We start from the raw sequence: 26,578 nt of genomic DNA, 5'->3' as shown, positions 1-26,578 counted from the left end.
TTTATTTTTTTTAAAAAAAATATTAGATATCATTGTTTCTATTCATTCAAATTTCAATCAAACATATCACGGTAGTAGGATAAGAGTTGGACGGTGATTTGTTAGGTGGCAAAGAGAAGCACGGTGAAGAGAAGATATTTTTGAAAAGATATGAGAGTTTTTAGGCCGTTCGTTTTGTTTTTTTTTTTAAAAAAGATCAATCATTCGGTTGCGTTTGCGTTTGCGTACAAATGAATCACATATGATTAAGGCCACCGCAGCAGAGATAAGTCCCCCGACACATCACGGAAATCCAAAAAACCAAAAACAATGCAAAATATTTTATAAACTGAAAAGAAAAAGGAAAAATTTTGAAAAAGCCAAAACTACAGCGTAAAGTTGCACCTAAACCCGTCTCTCTCTCTCGCTCTCTCTCTCTATCTGAAACCTCACCACGCCATTGAAGGGCTAGATTCAAGCAATCTTCAAATTACAAAACCCTAAATTCATCTGATTATTTACAGATAAAGAAACCGAAATTCCTAACCCTAATTTAGCAATGAATTTATTCACAATTTGAAACCCACACACACACACACATACCTGGTGGAGAGAGAGAGAGAGAGAGAGAGAGAGAGAGTTTTGCGTTTTGGAAATGCCAAGCGTAGCTGTGAAGCTGTACAGCGTTTTCTTCAAGTTCCTCTTGAAGCACCGGTTGCAGAACCGGATCCAGTCTCCGCCCGACGAGTCCGACCCGTTCGGAGTTACCTCCCGCCCGGATGAGACCGTAGCCGCTGCCAACCCTTCCTTCGCTGACGGCGTCGCCACCAAGGACATCCACATCGACCCCTTCACTTCCCTTTCCATACGGATCTTTCTCCCGGACTCCGCCCTTAATCCGCCTGAACCCGACTCCAGGCCTCCCAAACCCAAACCTCGCACCGCCAAACGACCCGGACCAGATCCCGATCCCGATCATCGTCCTTCCGGATCTCCCAATTCGCATTATTATCCTTCTCGCCGTAACAGCTATGGCCCTCCGACCATTCCTAGCAACCCTAAGGAAGAGCCTAGGTATTCCTACGGTTCGGCCAATGACATGGAGGGGCTGAATCTAATGTCGAGCTCCGGCGGCGGCGGAGGGTATAGAGGGTACTCTCCATCGCAGGAGAATCGCCGGAGACTTCCGGTGATGTTGCAGTTCCACGGCGGCGGGTGGGTGAGCGGGAGTAATGAGTCGGCGGCCAACGATTTCTTCTGCCGACGGATCGCGAAGCTCTGTGATGTGATCGTCGTGGCGGTGGGGTACCGGCTTGCACCGGAGAATCGGTTCCCGGCTGCGTTTGAGGATGGCCTGAAGGTGTTGAATTGGTTGGGGAAGCAGGCGAATTTGGCCGAGTGTAGTAAGTCCATGGGGAATGCGCGTGACGCTAGTGGTGTCATCGATTTTAAGAAGTCGCATATTGTGGACACGTTCGGGGCGTCGATGGTTGAGCCGTGGTTGGCAGCGCATGGAGATCCATCGAGGTTACAATTTCAGTCTCATCGTGCTTTTTAAGAATGCTTACATTTCAATATATGCATTGTTCGTAAGTTAATATGATTGGTGAATATAGTTTGCTGATGGCAATAGAATTGATTCAGTACGAGATGTGATTTTGAGTCGTGTTAGTTGTTATATACACGCTTTTAGCAATTCAGTTTGAGGAAATGGATCCTGTGAGGCTGTGAAGTTGGGAGTGTAATTTAATTCGATAAGAGATGAAATTTCGATTTGTATTAGTGATGTGCTTTTAGTAATTCAGTTGTGGATTTAGATTCTGGAAAGTTGGATTGTCATTCTGATCTGCGTTTCTGGTGCGCAACAATGCTTGCAGATCATTGGTTTGGCGTATAGTGGCTCTAGATTTGAAATCACAGGGTGATAAAATGTGCAACTTAAGAAAGGCCTGGTGTTGCTCGGGTAAAGTAAAAGTTTAGAATGGTGTTTATAATTTATATGAATCTGCTGATGATTTGAAATGATGATGAAGTTGTAAACATGCGTGTTAAATGAACCAAAGTATTAAATTTCATAACCCATGCTTAAAATAGGATATTTATTCATTTAAAAATAGTGATGCATGTTATCTCTGAGGTTTACTTTAGTGTTTATGACATTGTTCCCAAGATTCTGCCTGGTGGTGATATCTCATTTGGGTCTATATTATGAGCTGTTTATGTCGGTCTGGCACTGGCTTAGACTACCATGCACCAGTGAGGGTTAGCACAGTCTCAGAATAGTGCAGGCTTTTGCTTGTTTCCAATTACAAAAGTTTGGATTTTAACAATTTCTGGAGTGGTTATTTTTTGTTTCCATTTACATAAGTTTGTATTTTTTTTTTTGACGAGGAACCCCTCAAAGACAGAGCTACTTCGAGTACCCACCCTTGTTGGGTAAACCTCGGACCCGTACAAAGCGCCCTCTCCACACGGATCGGGTAAGACTCTAGCTTTGTCAACGGGCGTGGCCCTTAGAAATTGTTTGCACTCAAGGGGATTCGAACCTTAGACCTGATAGAGATGCCACCAAGACCAAGGCCCTTACCACTTGAGCCAATCCTCTGGGGTTGCATAAGTTTGGATTTTAACAAAATTATCAACTACAAAAAAAAGTTTGGATTTTAGCAAGTTCATTTTAATGTGCAAATCGCAAAGCGTGGAGTAATTGCAAAAGAAATGGTTAACCAACATTAGAATATGGAGAAAGAGAGTCCAAGTTTGAGGGCCCTTTTAGGAGGCACCTTTCCTGGTTTTGGACTAAGATTGTGTTAGACAAACACATTTGTGGTGCTTTCTATTTTTGCTCTGGGCTGGTGATGGCCTGGGCCTGTGAAGGAAAGCAGGCACTTAGGATTAGTAGGAAAGCACTAAACACATTTTTCGTTATATTCATCATATATCATGGTTTTGTTAAAGGAAATTATACGGACAATTTCATTAGGTCATGCTGTGCTTTTTGACTTATTTTTCTTCTGTGAAGAGAAAAAAAAAGAAAAAAAAAAAGGAAAAAAAAAGCAGCTGCTTATCTAGATGAAACAAATTATGTACTGAAGGTAATTGGTTGGGAAGAAAATATACTTCCCACCATAGCTTGCAAACCCACTATGAAAAACTTGTAGTCGACAGAGATTTATTGTGTTTTGTTTGTCTTTTTAATTTTTGTTTTAAATATTTGCTTGGCCAATAATATACTTGAGATATCATTTTAGTTATAGAACTGAGTATTTAACCCACAGTCTGATGAAAGGGTTTACTGAACTTGATTAGTATATGATGCACATCATCCCTTTATACTAAAAGTGTTAACAACATTATTAGTATCAAAATCCATTATCTTCTTCTGTTCAACATTCCTGTGAAAGTGGCTCAGGATTATGCGAGGTCATTGGGACTTTCTATAGACCACTTTAGGAAGATAGTTATTGTAAGTCTTTTCTACTGGCTTTTGAAAAGAGAATTATCATTAAAAGCGAAAGGCTCTACCTGGGTTGTATTCTTTGAGAAATTTTTTGGCTTTCTTGTAGTGATAACTTGTTTTTTCAATCATAATTGGTGAACTTGAAGAATACAACCCAAAAACATGGATTCTATCCTGAGGCCTTAATTTTCATGTTCTATTGCATTGTCCAAGTAATTTGTTTTACACTGATTAGATACTGAATAGACAGGAGATAAACAAATGCAACTTAATCCAACGAAAATATCTAGCAACTGCTAACAGAAAAGCCCATGTCAAAGAATTGAATATTGATGAAGACTTACTCGTGTTGTAACTTCAAATGATTGAGGTGGTAGATTTTCAGGCTTGTCTTTTTGAAAGGTATAATGCACAGTTTGCTGCCTTATGCTCAATCTTTCTTCGTTGTGGTTTATGTTGGTTGTTTACTGCTATTTTGGTTCCATTGCTGGGCTTTGCATGCGCACCAAGCCTGCCAATGTTTAAACAGAAAAAATAAAAGGAAAAAAGTTGTTTATATGCTAGAGTTGGCACAATGTTACCATATCCCGGGGCGGAACTACATGTAACCCTGCCGCCCATAATTTTAAAATTTCCTCTTAATTATATGTTTTATAGGAGATAGACCCCCAAAGTTAATATTTTATGCCCCCCCCCCGCGCGCAAAAAAAATATCTGTTTTTAGTTCCCCCCACCTAAAATTTTAGTTCTACCCCGGGCTCAGGCTGTATTTTTCCACGAGTAGAACTGGAAATTTGGATACAATTCTTGCTCAAAATGCTATGCGTGCTTTTGGACCCCTTTGACTATGTGGTTCCTTTGCCTATGGTGTATATTTAATTATAAATGGTATGTCAGTTAGGTAGTTATTCTCCTGGAAAAAGGAGGCTTTATATAATATTCTGCAGTCCTGATATGTTGCCAGATAAGGTAACATTCACAAAATTAGCTTCTAATCGTGCTTTTTATGCTTTTAATGATATCTCGATTACTTATAAAAAAAAATGAAAGAAAAACTTCACTGCTATAAGTGCTTCCCTTTAGCCGTTTAAAAACCCACCCTCAACTTGCAATGCTATTCATCAAATCTCTTAACCCTTTTCATTTTATTGAAACAGATGCGTTCTCCTTGGTGTTAGCTGTGGTGCAAACATTGCAGATTATGTGGCTCGGAAAGCTGTAGAGGCAGGCAGGCGTCTGGATCCTGTCAAAGTGGTGGCACAGGTCCTGATATACCCATTCTTCATTGGAAGTGTCCCCACACATTCTGAGATAAAGTTGGCGAATTCCTACTTCTATGACAAGGCTATGTGCATACTTGCGTGGAAACTGTTCTTACCCGAGGAAGAGTTTAGTCTGGATCACCCAGCTGCCAACCCCCTAATCACAGGACGAGGGCCTCCTTTAAAACTCATGCCTCCAACATTAACAGTGGTGGCAGAACATGATTGGATGAGAGATCGAGCAATTGCTTACTCAGAGGAGCTACGGAAGGTAAATGTCGATGCTCCTGTTCTCGAGTACAAGGACGCGGTTCATGAATTTGCTACCCTTGACATGCTTCTCAAGACCCCACAAGCTCAGGCCTGCGCTGAGGATATTGCCATTTGGGTGAAGAAATACATTTCTCTTCGAGGTCATGAATTCTCTTATTAAGTAGGATACAGGAAAATCTAGATGACATTGCAGCAGGATAATCATTTTCCTGTTCTTGCTCTGTTAGAAGATGAACAAGAGATCAATACTTGGCTGCCATCACCTTGGGATTATGATATATGCGTAGCTTGTATCTGGCTCCTTAATCTGTTGGGTTGTTATCGGTTTCATATTTACTCCTTATCCCATCTGTTCTTTTTTGTAATATAGATAAATCGTCTGAGAGTAGGACTTAGTTGAGCCTGTGAGATGCATTTACCTTTTGTTCGAGTAACTAACGCCGCATTCGGACGTTCTTGTCAAATTTTTCCAGTGTATTATGATGTTCTGCCGCTCATCAATATAGTTCAATTCAAGGAAGTGCTCTCTCTCTCTCTCTCTTGTGTGTTTTGGGGACATCACTGGACAAAACCCAGCTTGATTGAACCATCTACAATGTCCAATATAGCCTCTGCCCCCACTCGTGAGCATTTATTGGCCCTTGGGTAATTGAGAATGAAAAAGACTTATAATCACAGCAAGCAAACAAGTGACAACACCTAGGGCAAGAAGAATTTTTAGGGAAATTCCAAGTACTCTTAGTGCACCTTGTTTTGCTGTATGTCTTTCTCCCATCAAGACAAGTTTATTTTTTCCCCTTGTATGCTTTCAGCCTGGAAGGGAGATAAATAATTCCCATTTCAATTATAAATATTCAATTACATGGTAGATTGCTTCCTGGGGGCTTTAGTTAAAACTTTAAGCAGAGCCTCTTTCAGGTTCCTCCACTGCTTGGGAACCATAAAGAGGCTGAAGAGGAGGTTCTGATTGAAGGTACAAATGATTGGCTTACAAGAGATTATTGGGTCTCTACTTCTTGGTCATGTACAAAGCACTCCAGCCAGTTTGGCTGGTAGTATTCCCCAATACTGGAAGCACTTGAGGGAGCAAGTTCAGATGGTGACCTTGGGCCGTGGCTTTGGGGCTACCAGGCAACCAGTAGGTCGGTTAATCAACCGCCCAATCATATTTCGCCCGTACTAAAAGGGCCAGGGGTCATGGCCCCCTCTAGTTTTGAAATTTTTTCCTATTTGCTTTTGGGATTTCATGTGTTTACTATTATCATTCCAAAAGTCATAGCTCTAAGGGTCCCTTTAATTTAATGAAAAAAAGAAAAGAAGAAGAAAGATATACTATGAGATACACTGTACTTGTTCTTGAAGGCATCCTTTTGTAGCATTTCATGATTGAGAACCAGGAAGATGGCTTGCAATCATACTGGGATCCTACTTTCCTTAAAAGGCAGGCTTGAGAAGTGAGATCTGCAATACTGCAATTTTCATCAACCATATTCTATCTAGGGATAGCATGGATGTATGATTGTTCAGATCTTTGGGATCAATAATATATTTCTTGGTTGGTTATGATTACATATTCTATTGTTCTACAGCGGAGTGTGTAATAGAGAATTTATTTCAATGTAAATTATATCTCATAATTTTAGATAAGGATTCTCTTCATTTTAAGTGAAATGAAAATGACCATTTCGTGGTTTATATTATATTTTATAAATTTAATGATGTATATATTGACACGTAGTGCAATAAAACAAAATATTAACTATAAAATGATTCTATCTTAATTTGACTTGAAACACAAATGATCCTATTCCAAAAACTTCAACTAGATAATATATGAACTTGACTCAAGCATTTACAGGATGTTTAACACAATCAAAGCAGTACTATCCTAAAAATATTAGTTAGTTGAATAAGCTATAGCTCCATATTGTTACAAAAAGTTAATTTCTTAAATCACAATGAAATTTTCAAAACAGAAAATGTTAAATCCATCAGTAAAAAAAAAAAAAAAAAAAAACTCCATACATACAACTAATCACATAATTATATTGATACTACTAACGTACGAATAAATCCTAAATACTTGAATTGTTCATCAGCCTAGATACATATATAGTGTTAGTTAGAAGATTTGAACATCGACTAACAATATGAAAAAAAATATACTCATATATTAGTTGAGGCGACCTTAGATACATATATAGTGTATTAAGAGGAATGTTATTTAGTAGACTTTTGTACAATTGCTAACTTAAAGACTGATTTTTACTGCCATGTCATCCAATTATTTAACAATTGTTCAAGAGTTTACTAAATAGAATTATTCTTAAAACAATTTATAATTGAATTTTAGTAGTATAATTTTTTTATTTTTTATTTTATAAAATATATAACTCTGATTCTAGAGATAAAAATGAAAATCTGATAAACACACAAAAAAAAAAAAAAAAAAAAAAAAAATCGCCGTTTTCAAACACCTTTGGTCCTTTACATATACATATTCATTTCAACGCGATCCGACCCAACCCAGTACGACTCATGTCCATCTTTTCTTATTTCGTCATTTCTTTTCCCATTTCCTCCTAAAGACCAAAATACACTGCGGTAGACCTCTCAGTACCCGATAAGTCTCCACAAGCTCAATCGTACAGCTATAATCGGCCAAAACTTCCCGGTGATTCTCCGATTAGGTAAAAAATTCCTTCACGTTCTACTTTCGTGATTCAGATCCATTCACTCTATCTAAATAATGCCCACTGTTTACTTGACAATCTAACTTTGTTCACAACAGATCTCTCTGTAGTTGAAGGAAATTCGATCTTACCAACTAATTTTACGCAAACTTTTTCCACTATTTAACTTCTGAATACGCGTTTGGAACCTTGGATGGCGATAGATTGAGCTTAACCTGATGTGTTTATGTATGTATGCATGCACACGCGTGTGTGTATGTATGTATGCATGATTCTTAGGCTGTGTTCGATTTTGCTAAGCAGCAACCTGCTCAATTGCTTGGGCTGTCAATTTGGTGCGATTCTTAGATTGATTGGACTTACTTTTGATTCGATATAAGTGTGCCTGTTGTTTGGATGGTTGTGGCTGTACAATGTAGTTTTGGTGATGTTTATAATGGATTTTTTTTTGTTTCGCTATCATTGTTTCCTAAGCTTGATGTTGTATTAGTTTATACAAGTTTGTGTTGGTGTTGATTTCTTCAAAGCTAACGAAGTAGAAAGAGAAAAGAGAATGAGACATGCTTTGTCGCGTCCTTTCTTTTGGTGGATTGAAATCGTTTTCATGGATGGTTATATAAGAATTTTTTTGAGTGTTGTGGATGGTTGGTTTGCATTGTGAAATTTTGATATTTTGGACAAAATTATTGTAACTGAAAGTTTGATTGCTGGTTTGTTTGTTTTTTGTTGTTAAGGGCAGTAATTCTTGGTCCGGGCAGAAAGATATGCAAAGTAAGGTGGACAAGGAGTAAAAGGTTGATCCAACAATGCAAGGCTTCCGAGCCAAATTTAGAGTAGTGACTCTTGTTGTTGTAGCCGTATGGATTGGTCTTGTTGCTTTGTATGGCTTGTTAAAACCTATTTCAAATGGTTGTATCATGACATATATGTATCCAACATACATCCCCATCTCCTCACCGGAAGGTGTATCATCGGCAAAGTATGGATTGTATTTGTACCATGAAGGATGGAGAAAGATAGATTTTAAGGAGCACCTTAAGAAGCTTAGTGGTGTTCCAGTTCTTTTCATTCCAGGAAATGGTGGTAGCTACAAACAGGCAAGGTCCTCCTCATGATCTCTTTGAATTTTTTATTAGAATGTTCTCAAAATGCTTAGTTATTTAGCCTTTCAAAAGCTAGTCTCGGTGGTGCTCAATGTTTTTTTAGTAATCTTATTGAAGAAGAATTGAATTTCTAAATACTACTGAAAGTAATTCAAATTGGAATTAATAATAGATATTTGCATTCATAGCACAAGATATGATGCAAGATCTGCTGCAACAATATAGCATAGGAAGTGGTAATCTTTTCTTAGCATAATGCACAATTTAATTTAATTTCCCCCCTAAGTTTAGCAGGTTCTTTCCTTCTCCCAGACTCACTCTCATAATTATAACATTTGATGGATATTGTATAGTTCTTCCAAATGTGTCCAGCGTTAGACTTGGGACATCTTTGATAGTTCTTACTTCCAAATTTAATTTTCTTGACTACCCTTCAAATTTTGCATTGGCCAAGTGGCATTATTAGTGCATGGTGATTGTTTAACTTCACTCCTTGTATACACTTGAATGAGGTTTTCAGTGTGGGACTTGTTGATAAGTTGGATCATAATATAAATCTGACCCATCTTGCTGAATTGGTGAGGGATTGTGGTATGGTATTATGTTAACTGCTTGAATTTTTATAATCTAGTTAAAACAGCTGAAATTTGAAGTAAGTAGATCTGATCCCAATTCAATTTTTCTTTGCTTATAAATGTTTTCTTTCTTAATAATATACCAAAATTGTCTATACAACATTAATAATTGATATATGATATGACACATATTTGCTTGTCTCTAGAAGGAATGTAGAGATTTTACATAAGGTAGACTGGATCCTGTTGAAATCCAGGCTTATTACTAGTCTAGTATTTATGGAATTCTAGTATGCATTATATAATAGAAAAATATATGATTTATTTTGAGTACCTTTATTGTCAAGATTTATATCTTTACAAATTCTTTTGGTTGTTTTATCCTTATTACAATTTACAGGTACGATCAGTGGCAGCAGAATCTGATAGGGCATTTCAAGGAGGCCCTCTTGAGCGTACATTTTATCAAGAAGCCTTCCTAACTCCTGAAGAGGGAGGATTAGATTTTGATGAAGCTGGCTTTCAATTACCCAACCACTATACTTGCAAGCTAGACTGGTTTGCTGTGGATCTTGAAGGTGAACATTCTGCAATGGATGGTGGAATACTTGAAGAACACACGGAATATGTTGTTAATGCCATTCACAGGGTATGAAATTTGATATCTTTTTTGGTACTATTTACTCAAATAGCATATGAAATTTGGATGATAAGATGTACTGAGATTTGAACCTATTTGCTGTTTAGCAGAGATTTTAGATCAAATTTTTGTTTAACATATTTTCAGTAATGCACAGCAGGAAAGTCTAAATGAAAATTAAGACAAATGGCATTGAACTTTGTAATTGGACTAACAATATGTATTTGATAATATTGGAGAACATGGAACCTTATCACAGTACTTCTCAATATTAAGCTTAATGGCATAAAACTTTATCGGCGAACTTAGAAGCATGTACTTCTTAGTGGCCACTATAACCTTTTTCCACAGCTTCATAGTACACTCTCCTTGTCTTCCTCTTATCTTCTCACCAACATCATGATCGATCACATTACACCTTAGTGGCACTTAATGATTCTGTCAATTCTTGTCCTCAACTGGGGCTACTTGTTAGTTTCCTCACTCATCCGCCTAATGGCTTCAAGATAGATTTAGTTTGTTGGAGGCTTGGTTTTTTGTTCATGTCTCTCAATTTGTGAAATAGCTATGTGTGGCTGTGCTTGCAGATTTTGGATCAGTATAAAGCATCTTTTGATGTTCGAGCAAAAGAAGGTGCTGCAACCTCTGGGAGTTTGCCAAAAAGTGTTATATTAGTTGGCCACTCTATGGGTGGTTTTGTTGCTAGAGCTGCTATTGTCCATCCTCGCTTGAGGAAGTCATCAGTTGAAACTGTTCTTACACTTTCAAGCCCACACCAGTGAGTCTTGTGGCTTCTATGAGTTTTTTTCCTTGTCCTTTTAATGAAGACAAAATGGCTTTGGTTTTACAAATTGTTTGTATGATCCAAGTTTAACAGGGTCTCCTATTTTATTCAGATTACCACCTGTGGCACTGCAACCTTCCTTGGGTCATTACTTTGCTCATGTAAATCAGCAATGGAGAAAGGGATATGAGGCCCAAACCACTCGCACAGGACGTTATGTATCTGGTCCTGAACTCTCTAATGTTGTCGTTGTCTCCATTTCTGGTGGTTATCATGATTATCAGGTAGATATCTCTGCATCTTTAGCTCGGATATAGTGGATAATCCACAAAAATGTTTGCCTAGTTAAATTGAGAAGGATGTTTTATATGTTTGTATGGCCCAGAACTCAACTGTGTGTAATTTAGATCTCATGAGGATCTGGCTTAGTGTTTCATCTATGTGTCAGTCCTTTTTACATCCATCTGCTCTTATAATTCTGTAGTCTCTACTGGTTGACATAATTTTGAGAAAATTCATAGGTCAAATTCACTATGAAACTTATAAAAGAGTGGTCAATAGAAACAGTGATTGACATGCAAATCCCAAGGAGCAGCTCAATTGGCTGGAGACCACATCTCATGAAGCGGAGGTTACTAGTTCGAATCTCCCATACCCCCTCCTCCCCTTGGGGCCAATTACTTATAAAAAAAGTGATTTTGACATGCAGGATCCGGCAAATTAATTAGGCATGAAGCTCTTTCTTAAATACACTAGAGTCGCTGCTTGCTAGTTTTTCTTTTTTGTTATGCTTGTTGTGGATCCTTCATGTAACATGGTCAATGCAAGTTGACTCTTTTTTATTGGTTGATGAACCAAGTTAACTCTGCTTTATTTTTGCTGTACCTTCATTTTTTATATAAATGCTTTATTTATTCCTTAACTTGGTTGGATGAACTGTTTTGCATTTTGTTTTCAGGTACGGACAAAATTAGAATCCCTTGATGGTATTGTGCCTCCCACCAATGGCTTTATGATCAGTAGTACTGGCATGAAAAATGTGTGGTTGTCAATGGAACATCAGGCTATCCTATGGTGTAATCAGCTAGTAGTCCAAGTGAGTGCAACTCAATTCTTGAACTCAAATTTAACATATCTTTAAATGGTTCTGATGTCTATGTTCTTATCTAGGTGTCGCACACTCTTCTGAGTTTGATAGACTCCAGAACAGGCCAACCGTTTCCTGACACTCAAAAGAGACTTGCAATATTCACAAGAATGCTCCGTAGTGGCATACCGCAGAGGTTTGATTGGATGATGCAATCACACATAGCATCTCAAAAGCCGAAACATGTTCCTGGTATTATACTCTCTTTTTTCTGCTCTCAGAAAACTGCACTTGTGCACATTTCAATTGGCTTAAAGTTCTGGGACATTTTTACTTTAAATCTGAAGCAAACTTGCTGATAGAATTGATCTTCTCTAAGGGATTTGGTATAAAAGTTTGAGCTTTTAAACCATGATAATTTCTTCATATTATGTAATTCTTAGGGGGTGACATTTAAAGCAGTAACTTATATCCTCAGTGAACTAGAATGGTCAATTTCTTTTAGCTTTGTTGTTCTTTCTTAATGGAAAGCAGTTAGTAAATGGTTGAACTAAAGTTACCATTTGTTCTTTCTAACCATCATGAATCATACTATGCTGCTGTTAAGGAACATCTGAAATCCTTTACAATAAAGTTATTAGTTTACAATTTTTTTGCTTCATGGGGACAAAAACAAGGAAACAAAAAATGACGTATATATCCAGTCTGGCGCTTAGTTGGTGGATAGTAGCTGTAAAACACTTTAATTTGAAAAATTGTTTTGTATATTACTTTGAGTAATTATCTTATGTTATCAAATAGCTAAATGAGATTCTGTAATATCAGTTGTCGTGAGCAACAGGCTTAGTGCCCAGTTGCACCTTCCATATATCCTTATTCTGGTGGTGTTTTCCTTCCCTAATAAACAAATTTTGATTTCATAATGAGCTCATGAAGAAGCAATCGTTTATTGATGCTTGGTTAATAGTATGAGTAGTAGTATTGTCAGCAATTATTGCATGACGAACTTGGTTGCCATCTTATCTTTACTGTTTTAAGGACAACGAGACTTTAACAGTATCCAGTGCCTATGACTGAATTTTATTTTTTTGAAAAAAAATAAATAAATAAAAAGAGAGAAAAATGGGTATGCGTTTTTGAATAATTGAACATCTGGCATACTAGTACCCATATGATAATATTTTTGGCTGAAAAGCATATGCCTGTAGTTCTCAGTGTTGAAAAAAACTACAGAGATTTGAAATTATGCTTTACGCGAAACATAAAGAGGCTTGAAGTTAAGCTGTTATTGCTGTCAAATGTGTACTGTTATGATCTTCTCATATTTAACCATGCAAGAATGTGCTTTCTGAGATTATACCATGAAAACTTAAGTTTCATGCCATGGGGGACTCATTGGTCCCTTGCATAAGATACGAGAGTCAAAGTTATGCATTATTGTCATAAAATTTCAATTTTTATTATACACTGTCATCTCTTTTACTACCTTTATGAAATACAAAATCATTTCAAAATCTTCTGGGCTGGTATATCATGGCTGTGGGATCTCTACTGCATGTTTCAGCTGCTTGTCCCAGCAACGTTCATTGGAGTGATGATGGCCTTGATAGGGATCTATACATTGAGACAACCACTGTCACTGTTTTAGCAATGGATGGTCGGAGGAGATGGTTGGACATACAGAAACTGGTTAGCTTCTCCAGAGCATTTATATGCAATTGTGAAAGAAATTTACTTCATTGTGTTTATTCTATTCCCTACAGTTGATTGCTGAGATACTTGGTTCTTTAGAGTTCATTTTGAATTTTCCCTCTTTTCATGATTCATGCTTGAAGGCAAGTGTTTTTTATTTTATTTTTTATTTTTTTTATTTTTATTATTTTTTATTTTATGTTATAAATAAATAAAATAAATAAATAATAAAATAATAAAATAATAAAAAATTGGTGCCATGCTGTTTCGATCCTTGAGATTATTTTTGTAATTTTGAGCTTAGAAGGTCAAAATTTTGTCTCTGGTAAAACTTTACTGTTTTGGGAGTTGAATTAACTAGTAGTCCTCAAAAGGTCTCTGAAGTTCTGAGATTTAAAAATTGAGCTCAATTATCTTCTATAGCGGTGGCATTTAAAGATCAATTTTGTCCTCTTTTGTGTGTTCATTTTTGTGATATCATTCATTACTTATGTTTGTATTTTTTGCATTTCCTAGCCAAAATTGCTCATAGTTCAATCTGTGTGGTGTAGGGGTCTAATGGTAAAAGCCATTTCATATTTGTGACAAACCTTGCTCCATGTTCTGGGGTTCGGCTTCATCTGTGGCCAGAAAAGGGAATGTCAACTTCAAACTTGCCTTTGAGTAGCAGGATTCTCGAGGTGACATCGAAGATGGTGCCTCTTCCATCAGGACCAGCCCCGACACAGGTACTAACTGTTGTTTTCAAGACGTTCTTTTAGAACTCACCTTTATGAACGTGTTGGTTTCCATACCATATGCTTCTTCCTAACTTGAAATGGATCTTGTGTCTTGTCTGGGTTAAATCTGTTTTACTTTGTGAAGTGGGGAGGTTTAACACTTCACTGCTATCAGTGACTGGTAGGACTAACAGAATTGTCAGCTGATGTGATTGGCATACTTATATTTCTGAACCCCCTGTATGTTTATTAGATTGAACCTGGCAGTCAGACTGAACAACCTCCTCCATCTGCTGTATTCTGGTTGGGACCAGAGGATATGCGTGGATTCAGATTTCTGACAATCTCAGTTGCACCTCGTCCGGTATTGTTAACCTTCTTTTTTTTTTTTTATGACGATTTTTCACTTTCAATGTCATAATTATATCTGCATTGGAGGGGTTAGTAAAACTTTTTTTTTTTTGTCTGTTTGATACTTGCTTTCATCTCTTGGATGCACCTTCCTAAGCATACATCTGAAACCCATGCAATGCCTTTGCTTTTTTAACATTGTTAATAGCTTGTACCTTTTATATATTTTTACTAATGGACGTGCCTTCTAAGAGAGAGGAAAAAGTAATGCCTCCTTACAAAATGATGGACATGCATAAATTTTTTACATATTATTTGCTTTGCTTTTTCCATCTTCAATTTGTCTTCTTGGAACTCCTAAATTCAAGGACCATTTGGGGACATTGCCATGATAATCTCTGTAATTGACTGCTTTTGTGTTATGAGAAGTGGTTGTATATTCTTACAACAACATCGTATTCTCATATTTGCTGTAAGGGATTGTTTTTCTCCAATATTCTTTTTTGGATGAGTAAAATAATAATTAGCTTCTTTTATTTCATCACTTTTTTTTTTTGACATGTCTGCACAAAGGGTGGGGCTTCAAACTAGTGACCTTCGCTTCATGAGGCCTGGTTCCCAGCCGATTGAGTTACCCCTTGGGGACTTCTCTAGTATTCTAAGGATGTCTATTCTTGCCTCATTTTCTTTTTCTTTTTTAATTGTTATTATTTATTTTATTTTAAAGTAATAAGTTGTGGAATTTTTTCATCCTCAATTGACTTAAACACATCTTATTTCTGTTGGTCATAATTAATTAACATCTTTGCCTGTAGATAATATGGTAACTTCCTTATAAATAATTTAATAAGTTGAGATGAATGAATATTTTTACCATATTAAAAAAAAAAATTAAACTTGCTTAAAAAAAAAAAAAACTGGTTAAATGTGTGGTGACATTCTGGTGCTCAGACTGTTTCAGGCAGACCTCCACCGGCAGCATCCATGGCAGTTGGGCAGTTCTTTAATCCCGAGGAAGGGAAGATAGAATTACCATCCGTGTTGATGCTTCAGTCTATCTATTCTCATAAGGTTATTATCTTCATGAAGTAGCTTAAGTGCTTATGGGAATCTGAAATCTTAGAAAATTTATCTATCCCTGTTTTATATTTAGTTCCATGACTTAGCTTACTGATCTTTCACTGTTTCTTAAATTCAATGTGAAGCAGGATATGCTTGTGAAGGAGGATCATCCTGTTGCTCTCAATCTATCTTTTGCCATTAGCTTAGGCCTTCTACCTGTTACTTTGTCATTGAAAACTGTGGGCTGTGGAATTAAAAATTCTGGGCTACAAGATGGAGAGGCCGGAAATGAAGAAAACAGTAGTAAGAGCTATATATCTTTTTCAACAGTCAGCTTAAAGTTCTATTTTCTCCTTGTAATAGTTTTGATTGTCTTTGGTGTGTTTGTGTGCTTATGAATTATATGGAGCATAAGTGACCACATTCCAAGATTTGCTAATGTTTATGGATTGATGAAAATTCTCGATCTGAAAAGGTTCACACATTTATTTTATTCCATTTAGAGTGATTATGTCTTAATAAGCATTGCCAAATATCTTATCAGTGTGTGCTGGGATGCATTTAATGCCAAATGTTAAATAATTCTGGGAGCTGACCACGACAAAATGACTGTTTGAATGTCATTTATAAGTGGAGCATAGTCTTGGCTAGACACTCTATATCCTTGTTTCTGAAAGTTGAACCATGCATCGAACAAGTACTGTTGTTATGAATTTGCTAGTAAATATATTTTCCATATTGAGGAACACCATGCTGCAAATGATCTGTTAAGGATGTACAGAGCTTTTACATTAATTTTCCATAACTCTTTTCTATGCAATATTTCATTGTTCCATTTGTATGAATGCACATAAACTCATGGTATTGTGTTTAAATTGGTGTGGATTTGAGTTAGGACAATAGAGAGTAAAATGATGAAAGGAGTGGTTAATATACAATAAGCTTTATGACTAAAAGGCAAAAAAACTTTACAACTAAAAGACACCATACACTTAAGTTGGTGGTTGGAGGAGGTGAATCTCAGTATCTGTTGAATTAGTCTCTGAATTGTTTCCCTTTGGGGAGGCCTCCTATATATGTTGTGGGTTTAAACTTCTTAACCTCATAATTCCACTTGCAGAGTGCTTGAAGTTTTAAATGGGGTAAAACTTGAGACTAAAGCTGGCATCTATGTTGATTTCACTTGTTGAGAGACTGTGGCCCTAGATCTCAGGCTGTTCATAATATTGTGTACCTCCTCTTTTTAATGAATATGACCATTAGTTTGGTGGATGTGGACCAACGTTTTTATGAACTTTCTATTTATTACAGGGCTTTGTAAATTGCGCTGTTTCCCACCTGTAGCACTTGTGTGGGATGATACATCTGGGCTTCACATATTTCCAAATTTGTACAGTGAGACAATTGTCGTTGATTCTTCATCAGCGCTTTGGAGTTCTAATTGGAATTCTGAAAAAACTGCTGTTCTCTTACTGGTATGAGGTCCACCTAGATAATTTTTATTTTTATTTCTTTTAATAAGTAATCACATATTCATTAAAAAGCGCAAAGATGCAACTCAAGAACACAAAAAGTATACAAGAAAGACACCTAGCTAGAAAGCAGAAAAAAGATCTAAAAAAACATGAAAGCTTGAAACAATAGCAAGAGTATGATAATTTGCATGAAATGGTTGCAGACTACAGTTTTTTTCCATAATTTCCTTCATTGTTAACAATCAAAGGTTTTGCATTGCTATGCTGCTCTGCAGGTGGACCCACATTGTTCGTATAAAACAAGCATTGCTGTCTCTGTCACTGCAGCTGCCAGTAGATTTTTACTTATGTATAGCCCACAGGTGATAAGTTTCAACAGTGTCGATGTATAATGCTATAATTTTCTGCATGATTTTTCCTTGGCTGGGATTTTTGTTTTTTGATGCTTATTTCATAAAACATTGTCTCTGATTGCTTCAGCCTCTTATCTTTGTGTTCACCTTTGTGCTTTATTAGATTATTTTCGGTTTTCTGGCTTGAATTAAGTTGTGGTTGAAAAGTTCTTACAAAAAGCAATTATGAGTAGAAAAAAACAATGGGATGAGTTTGCCTTACACATGTCCGTACAAAGACAATATAGGGCCTAGATGTGCATTCTTGTTTCCGCCTAAGTCTATTTATCCATCAAGATATGCAACTAAGATACATAAATACGCATTATATATTAACGTTACAAATTAAAAAGTCACTTGGCCCTGGTGCCTCATGAAGCATCTAATTTAAGGTTTAACCCTTCTTGGGCTGAGTGTAAACAATTCCTTGGGGGTCACGCCCGCAGCAAAAGCCCAAGCTTTACCCGACTTGTGTGAAGGGGGCGCTTTACACGGTGTCCCAGGGATCTAGTTGGGGCGAAGCCCCGAATATCCCAGTTATAAAAAAGAAAATTAAGGTTGCGAATTAAAAAGTACACTTGCTTTTGTTTATCGATTTCTTATATCATGGATCAACAGGAGAAGCAACTAATGATTAGTTATGTCTTATACTAAAAATTACTATACTTTATTGTTTCCTTGATAGATGTTATGTGCATGTTGATACGTGATTTTTTTTTTTTACTGATGTCATTTGATTTGCCTTCTCTTTTTGAATTAGAGGTTGTTGTTTATTATGCTTCATGTTTAGTTGATAGATATCATGTTATGGAACTGTATTCATGCAGATAATTGGGTTCTCCATTGCTGTAATCTTTTTTGCTCTGATGCGGCAAGCACATGCTTGGGATCTTGATCGGCCAGTACCTTCAATGCTAACAGCCGTGGAATCCAATATGAGAATGCCATTGCCATTTTTTCTCCTCACCATTGTCCCGATTTTCGTCTCCTTGTTCCTGTCCTTTTTGATGTCCCAACCTTTTCCACCATTTGCTAGCTTCATCACTGTCTCAGTGATTTGCTATTTATTTGCAAATGGGTCCATTATCATTCTGATTCTAGTAACCCAATTGGTCTTCTATGTGACTGCCTTTATACATATTTTCATTAAGACAAGGTTAGTAGGCTCTATTGACCAATCATATTACATAATGCAACAGGATATGAGATGGTGTGTTTTTCACTTTAATAAGCAGATATATTCTGTGTAATATTTATAGAAATCAACCCCCACCCCCAAACCAAAACGAGAGGGGAAAAAAGAAGAAGAGGAAAGTGCTCTGAGTATCTAAGAATCTCTCTTTAACTATTTTTGGAAACTTCTCAAGTGTTCAATGATTGCAACATAGTTTACTCATTATCTAACTGGTGATTGAAATCATAGTTTTGTTAGAGAGAACCCATTTATTATTGAATAAAATGCTGAATACTATTTTATATATATATATATATATATATATATATATATAAAATACTAAATGATACTCAGTTTCAGTATACTTCCTTAACTGTTGCCACTTCTATTCGTGGGAATCTAACATGAAATACAAAGCCTTTTTGAACAGCTTGATATTGTCTCTTATTTATCTGTCTACTAGTCATTCATCTGGATGCCAAGTATACCAATAATATTCTAAATGGTAGGAACTAATGTTTTTCAGGTGGCAAGTGTGGGAAGGAAAAGTCTGCTTCAGATTTATTCACTGGTTTATAAAGCTGTCCTGCAGTTTTTCCTCGTTAAAGGTGAACTCAATAAATTTGATATGTAGCAGAGGAGTAGAATTTCTTTTGTACTATTATGTTATCTTCATTTCTACTGCCCTGCCAAAATAAGTGGGAAAAGTAAAAGAAAAGCATTTCCGGCGGTAGAAAGGTTTTTATCCAGCTTTGGTTTTCTTTACATATTTTGGGCAAATATTGACATGTTGACTTGTTCATTTTGATATAACCCAATCATGAAACAGGTGGTAAGGGTTCTAAGAGTCAATTCCTTACTTGTTACAGCACTAGTTGCAATTACATTGGTATGCTTGGTTCATCCGGCATTAGGATTATTTGTACTGCTCCTGTCTCATGCTCTGAGCTGTCACAGTATGCTGTGCAGGTATGCCTCTGGTTTAAACTCCGTTCTTAGTTGTTTTTATAGTTTTATGCATGTTGAAATAAGTCTGCAGACTGTTCATTTGGGATTTGCTGAACAGTATGATATGTGCTGCTTCTTTTTTCCTTTTTTATTTTATTTTATTTTTTTAAGTAATGAATTTTGCTAAAGACATGGTGAAATTTGTCTCTTTGATGGACAATGAATAGTATTTGTGCTCACATATCAGTAAAATCCCAATGACATGGCAAGTTAGAAAGCACACTTTCTATAAACTATCTCAAGAATGATCACATAGTAAAAAGAAAAAAGCTAACTTGAATGTCAATAAAACTTGTGAGAGTTACTCTGGCGATCTGCATTGCCTCTTCTTATGTTTTGAAGCTGTTTTGAGGTTGAAAATTAATTTGGTTAAATTAGAGTTAGATCTTGTTGGTGTTGTGGAAGATGCTAGAAGCTTGGCTAGTATCCTTGGTTGCAGGGTATCCTTTTTGCCTATGAAGTACCTAGGTTTTCCATTGGGAGCTTCATTTAATGCAAAATTGATTTGGATTGGTATTATTGAAGAGATGGAACGGCATTTGGCAGGTTCAAAGCGGCTTTATTTGTCAAAGGGTGGTAGGATCACTTTGATTAAAGAGAACTACACTTACCGCCTTCAATCTATCATCCAATTTGCAATGTCTTCCACCCCCAAATCAACAACAATATCCTCCATAATATAACAATTTCGTAAAAAAAATAAATAAATAAAAAAAAAGAATAAAAGAATAAAAATTTTAGGAAAAAAAAACCATGCTGAATTTTTAATGTCTTTTTTTTGGTGTGGTTTTTTTATCGGTATTTTTGTCTTTTTGAGGGGTAAAAGGGGGACATTGCAACCCCAATGGTGGATCGAGGGTGCATTAACCAAATTGAAAGAATGGGAGGAATATTACAAATTGTGTGGTAAATTGAGGAGGGTTGTAGTTTCACCTTGATTAAAAGTACTTTTTTCAACTAGCCTACTTATTCGTATAGAGAAACTTCTTAGGGACTTTTTGTGGGGCAGAGTTGGCGATGAGTTTAAATACCATTTAGTTAATGAAAAGAACCTGAAAAAGAAAAATTCTAAATTCAAAAGCTTCCAAAAGGTGAGAAACTGCATGCTTTCTATTTCTTCGTACTTGGAGAAAGCATAGAACATGCATGTTGAGTTTTGCATGTTGAGTCTTGTGAATAAAGCATTAATATACCGCATTAATATAGAAATGTTCTTTGGTTTTTTTCATGAATAATAATTTTATGGAAAGAAAAGAACAAAGCCCTTATACACTGAAAAGTATACAAGAGTTACACTCACCCTAAAGGCGTCTACAATCTAAAAAATTAACCAGATCTACCGGTCCTTGGTTTTTTCTGGTAGAATTATAATTTGAGTGGGTTTTTATGGTCATTTTGGTATTTAGTGCGGTGGCAGTAATTTTTCACAACCATGAGGAATCACTAGGGATGGGCATTGACCCTATTGGGTCAGTTTTTCACTCTGTTTACTGACCCAACAGGGGTCAAAAGCAGCTTTCTGATACCAACTCTCACTGATGCCCAGGGTTGGTGGTTGGTGGGTGGTGAAGGATGTGCAACATCTCGCATCTTGTGGCTGAATTGCCAATAGATCTGGCGGTGAGGGTGCAAAATCTCGCATCTCTTAGGCAGATTGCCACCAAATATGGTAATTGAGCAGAGAGAGAGAGAGAGAGAGAGAGAGGTGGCTTGCTGTAAGTGCTGGTCCTATAACATTGGGCTTGGGTTGGGGTTGGTTTTATTACCGAATTCTGATCTGACCTTTATCGGTAACTAAAAACTATTACCCATTAACTAATTGTTCCATGCACTCAATTACTGTTCATTTGCTAATTACCTGATTTGTAATTACAAGTGGATTGCAGCTAAGGCTGCATTTTATCATTTGAAATGAATACATTGTAATTGTTTCTTGGATATATTGCTTCTTGCATATAGTTTGCTCCACTCTTTAAAAGATGGGAAAAAGTCTACATACTCCTTTCAAACTGTCACCCAATTAACAATGTCTCTCCCAAACCATCAAAAAATTAACGATGTTCTCCCAAGGTTAGCAAAAAGACAAAAATGACCCAATTTTTTTTTCAATAAGACAAAAAATACTCCAATAATTTTTATTTTTTTTTTTAAAAAAAAAAGGAAATTTTTTAAAATTTTCACACCTTGCTTATTTTTTTATTTTTTAAATATTGTTTAAATTTTGATTTTATTTTATTAAGGGTATTTTCATCATTGGGGAACATTTTCGATTTTTTAGTAGTTTGGAGAGAACATTATCTTAATTGAGAGTTTGGGAGAAACATTGTCAATTGGGTGATAGTTTGAGGGGGATATGTGGACTTTTCTCTAAAAGATAATATTGAAATCTCCATGTAGATCATTGCCTTTGACTATGGTGATCCTAAATGTTCCCTTATGTTTTTGTAACAGTTTTTTGACGGCTTCCTTTCGCAGCCATGCACAAAGAAAAGAATTATTTGGCTATAAGAATAAAGGCAATGATGGGTCTGAGCAATTTACATCCAAATTTGATGGAAGGTCTGACCGGAGATTGCCTTTGGAAGAGAAGAGTTCCAATAGCCTTGACTCTTCAAAAAGTTTCAGCGACACACAATTAGAGATGTTCCATCATCGACATGGCATGTTGATTTTGCATTTTGTCGCAGCACTTATGTTTGTTCCCTCACTCGTGGCTTGGTTGCAGGTATAAAAGATATTCATTTCCTTGTCTAGACTGTGCTTACCTCTGTAATATGTTCGGATACTTGCCATTACCATCACTGCTATAAATGCATTCTAGTTTCCTACATTCTTTGAAGATGTATGTAAAGCTCAGTTCTAAAACCAACTATAAATAACCTTACATGCGTTCATATATGCGTATATGCATATGGCCCCACCCAAGTACACGAGCAGTCACCAAAAATCTTATCTATGTTTCCTTTGCAATTTTGTCTGAAAACCTTCTCTACGAGGTTGAGTTTGCCATCATCCTGCATGCATTGAATTTGCTTTTGTATGTCTGGTCGTCTCGTCTCTTCCTAATCTTAATTAATAAGACGACTTGATATTTGATATTCATAGACGTGGTATATCACCTGAATTTTTTCTTCATAGTGCCTTGGCCAATAAGGTTATAGAATGGATACTTTGCGCTTGGATATACATTGCATGTGAAATGTTCTAGCTTTGGAAGTAAAACCTTCTACTTAGTTACTAAGGCATGATGTTGCTCTGAGCTACTTGAGAAAACTCATTCCGTTTTCTTTTTTTTTTTTAATTAATTAATTAATTTTTTTATACTTTACCTCGCTAGCATTAACAAAGCATTCATCGTGGTTGCAGAGAATAGGGATTGGTGAGAGCTTTCCATGGATCCTGGATTCAGCTCTTTGCACTGGTGTCATCCTTCATGGTATTTGCAATTCAAAGCCCGAGTTCAATTCCTTCTCTCTCTCTTTCCCAGGCGTCCCAAGCAGGAAAATGAGACTCGACTTTGTGTACCTGGTTGCTGGATACTATTCCTATCTCTCTGGCTTGGCGTTGGCTCCAGACAGAGTGTTTTATCCTATGGCCACTATTGGCATCCTTTCCTTTGCTTTGAGGATTGTACAGAGAAGGAACAGGGAGAAGGGGGAGCCCAATCTTGGGAGCCGAAGGCATTCGCACCGACATTGAAAATGCTTTTCAAAAGCCAGATTTTTTTTGGTTAGTGGGCAGCCAGAGCCATATTTCCCCTACACAATCATCTATAATCTACCGATAGCAGCGACTTGTCCATTAGAGTGAGGTGCTGTCGAGACCACTCCAGGAACCACAGTTTTGCTATCGGAATCATCACATGCAAGTGACGTTGTTTACAGGAAAAGGACACACTTCTAAAGGAGCAAAAATGAATCGAATTGTATCTGTGGCTTTTATAGGCTGGGCCCTTGTGTTTTTCATGTGTTTGGGCGGGGCCCTTTTTGTGTCTTACAGTGGGAGCAAGGTATTGGCTTGTAAAGCGTGCTCTTAGCAGAGAGGAATGATAATAGTTTGGGACTGAATGTTCAAAACAAGCCACATGAGAAATCAAATCCATAAATTTTGAAGCGACTTCTAAAACTTAAATTTACAACAATTTATTATGAAGCAACCATGTAAATTCATGCTACAGCATCAATCCATAGACATAAGACAGCGTGCATAGAGGCACAAACACAAATCCCCGTTTCCCCTCTACCATATTGAATTAAAAAGAGTAATAAACACAAATCGCATCAATCCTAGCATTAATTGCTTTCCAAATAACTAGCACAGCAAAGAGAGGCAGAAAGGTAGAAAGAAGGCCAAGGACGCAAATAATGCTATGCTGTCATGAGAAAATGAGGGGAGAATTCTGCAGCAGCAGAGCCGCCATCTCCGGTGCCTGCATGAGGTGATGGAGTCGGGCATGTAAGACTGCATTGATGGCCAAACGGAGTCAGACACACCCACCGCTACAAGCATAGCAAATATGATGCAGGTTGAGGCAAAGGGACTAACCCAAAGCATTCTGGTTAATAGAAATAATAATAATAATAATAATGAAAGGAAGTTGAGTGCATAGACCTTTGTTTTTTTTTGGGGGGGGGGGGGGGGGTGGGTTTAATAGAGGAAGCTAATTGTAAATCGGTTCAGCACATAGAAATATTTTGCATTTATCCCATTTATTTTAATGACATATAAAAAGAATTTATCTTCGGAAATATTTTTCAACGTTTATATATATATATATATATATATATATATATATATATATATATATATAACGAAACTTTGTCTATGAATGTTTCGAACAATTTCACACGTAACATATTACAAATAACATACATAAATTAACATTATATATTGCAATTACATTCATATAGGCATGCCTAACTCACATTCTCTAATCTAAAATTCTACTTTCCCTGTAACATATTACAAAACAAATGCACTTCATGATGACATCGGCAATACTCGCAACACGTGAACTTGTCGTCCTCGTTCTCTATATAGTCATTTGATAGCCATCCTGCCCTTTTTGCCGTCAAAGAATTTGGGATTCTCCCATAGTTGCAGCATGTTTCTTTAGGGCAGTAGGGCTCTTGATCTCTAGCCATGTTATTTTTGATCCACATGCTTAGAATACAATCCTTTACTCTCCTTCGACATTCTTTTATTCTTGAGCCGTTTAACTTGCTAGTAATAAGAGAAGATAGAAGCTGAAAGCCATGTTGCTTTAATGGACCCCCAGAACAAATTAAAATAAGACCATACATATATGTTGCTTCAATATGTTCTTTTTTGGATGCTTTCTCCAAAAACTCAAGTCCTAATCCTGGATTCTTAGAACTGAAGTATCCATATATGCCTTCTCGAAATAATGCATCTGGGTTTCCGCTCTCCTTGCAGCGTTTTAAGAATGACAGAACTTCATCTCTTGTGCACCAAACTAGTGGAAGCTCCTTCAACGATACATGTTGAAAAATATAATCATCGTCCACCAACCCACAAAAATCCTTGCAACTTAATTTAAGCTTGAGGAGGTCGGTGAGAGAAGCTGATGCAACCTTAACAAGTACTTCCATCAACAAATCGTTTGGAAGAGATTTAATGGCGTGATGCTCTCTTCTCTGTCTCGTTCTCTTCATTGCTTTTGAAACTCCTAACAAAGAAAACAACATAGCAAGAACAAACGAACGTTTAGTAAAACCATTGATAGAAAGCAAGCTTGAGTAATGGACCCAAGAAACGATCGAAGACACCAGAAAAGAGAGAGAGAGAGAGAGAGAGAGATGAAATCACCTTTAAATAGCTCTGCTTTCGAAGTTTCTGAAACCATTTACGAGTCAACGTGTAATGGTTTTGATTTCTCTTTCTATGGAATTGCAAATACAACGCCGACTACGCCAAAGCAAGCTTGAATATAACTTGCATGTATATATTATCTATATATAATCTTTTGCTTCCAAGTAAAAATACTCCATTCGGGTTTAGGACTCCTTTCTCTTAATGAATAAGGACAACAAACTAAATAGAATTTCCTATTTTCAAGTTCCAGCTTCCGAGTCCCCTCATATATTGGAAAACCAACTCCAATGCAATTTTGGAAACCGACATAATGGGGTCTAATCCTATTGGACCCAACAAACGTGGAAACCACAAGAGAGACAGAGAGAGAGATGAAATCACCTTTAAATAGCCCTTGAATCTGTTAATGGTTTTGAGTACGGCGTTGCAATTATTCCCCTAGTACAAAGACAATCATGCCCTCGGAGGTATTTTGTACCCTCACTATGGCCTCTCACACATACAAAGATAATGGTCACATTAACAGGATTATCAAACCCACTTATTTATTCTCTATACTGTTTTTTAAAAAATATAAAAAAAATCCTCCTTAATTGACAGTCAGAGTAACCTTTTTGGCACACATTGGTAGTTTGATGGACTACATTACCATCATGAGGCTTTTTCAAAATCAACTATTAGTTGATGAGACTTTTTTATATTGAGAAATGATAAAAATTATTTTCTCAACCATTTATATATAGTGAATTGGTGAATCTACCATTGAATTTTTTTTTAGACCCATAAATTCAATGATAGATCCATTAGATTTGCAAAAAGAGATGAGTTGAACATGATAATTGCCTTTTTTCTATCTCATTAAGACTAATAAACTCACACTTGTTGATAACTCTTCTTTATAAATAAGATATAAACAAAACAGAACAATGCATTGAAAACAAAAGAATAGAACTTATTAAAAGCTTGTCACACTCACACTCAATAGGGTTGAGTAATAATTTTGACATCCTATCA

The 26,578-nt window shown here is 36.6% G+C and overlaps 3 protein-coding genes across 6 annotated transcripts; 2 read left to right on the top strand and 1 right to left on the bottom strand.

Annotated features, from left to right (window-relative positions):
* Window positions 1-344: 344 nt before the first annotated feature.
* On the top strand, window positions 345-5,494 carry LOC132180842 (alpha/beta-Hydrolases superfamily protein). The gene is made up of 2 exons (XM_059593817.2): window positions 345-1,506; window positions 4,597-5,494. The coding sequence occupies exons 1-2, from the start codon at window positions 635-637 to the stop codon at window positions 5,132-5,134; spliced, it is 1,410 nt and encodes a 469-aa protein (XP_059449800.1). The 5' UTR covers window positions 345-634; the 3' UTR covers window positions 5,135-5,494.
* Window positions 5,495-7,506: 2,012 nt separating this feature from the next.
* Window positions 7,507-23,903, top strand: LOC132180491 (phosphatidylinositol deacylase). 4 transcript variants are annotated; one of them, XM_059593338.2, is made up of 19 exons: window positions 7,507-7,664; window positions 8,407-8,764; window positions 9,746-9,994; window positions 10,573-10,763; window positions 10,882-11,053; window positions 11,728-11,865; window positions 11,940-12,108; window positions 13,421-13,545; window positions 14,100-14,276; window positions 14,521-14,631; window positions 15,570-15,689; window positions 15,827-15,983; window positions 16,992-17,155; window positions 17,431-17,517; window positions 18,375-18,703; window positions 19,248-19,329; window positions 19,551-19,690; window positions 22,205-22,454; window positions 23,096-23,903. In XM_059593338.2, the coding sequence occupies exons 2-19, from the start codon at window positions 8,474-8,476 to the stop codon at window positions 23,426-23,428; spliced, it is 3,285 nt and encodes a 1,094-aa protein (XP_059449321.2). In that variant the 5' UTR covers window positions 7,507-7,664; window positions 8,407-8,473; the 3' UTR covers window positions 23,429-23,903. The 4 variants fall into 4 exon arrangements, with proteins under 4 accessions (XP_059449321.2, XP_059449323.2, XP_059449319.2 ...); XM_059593336.2 differs by having other exon boundaries at window positions 7,508-7,664; window positions 22,181-22,454; XM_059593337.2 differs by having other exon boundaries at window positions 7,508-7,664; window positions 8,402-8,764; window positions 22,181-22,454.
* Window positions 23,904-24,672: 769 nt separating this feature from the next.
* On the bottom strand, window positions 24,673-25,595 carry LOC132182237 (putative F-box protein At1g67623). Its single transcript, XM_059595426.2, has 2 exons — window positions 25,559-25,595; window positions 24,673-25,418 (listed from the first exon to the last, which is right to left on the bottom strand). The coding sequence occupies exons 1-2, from the start codon at window positions 25,593-25,595 to the stop codon at window positions 24,673-24,675; spliced, it is 783 nt and encodes a 260-aa protein (XP_059451409.2).
* Between the last annotated feature and the right edge of the window lie 983 nt (window positions 25,596-26,578).

The sequence above is a fragment of the Corylus avellana genome, chromosome 5, assembly GCF_965113065.1.
Source record: "Corylus avellana chromosome 5, dhCorAvel1.hap1.2, whole genome shotgun sequence".
NCBI lineage: Eukaryota > Viridiplantae > Streptophyta > Magnoliopsida > Fagales > Betulaceae > Corylus > Corylus avellana.
Note: the sequence above shows the minus strand (reverse complement) of the source record. Positions and strands in the feature narration are given on the sequence as shown.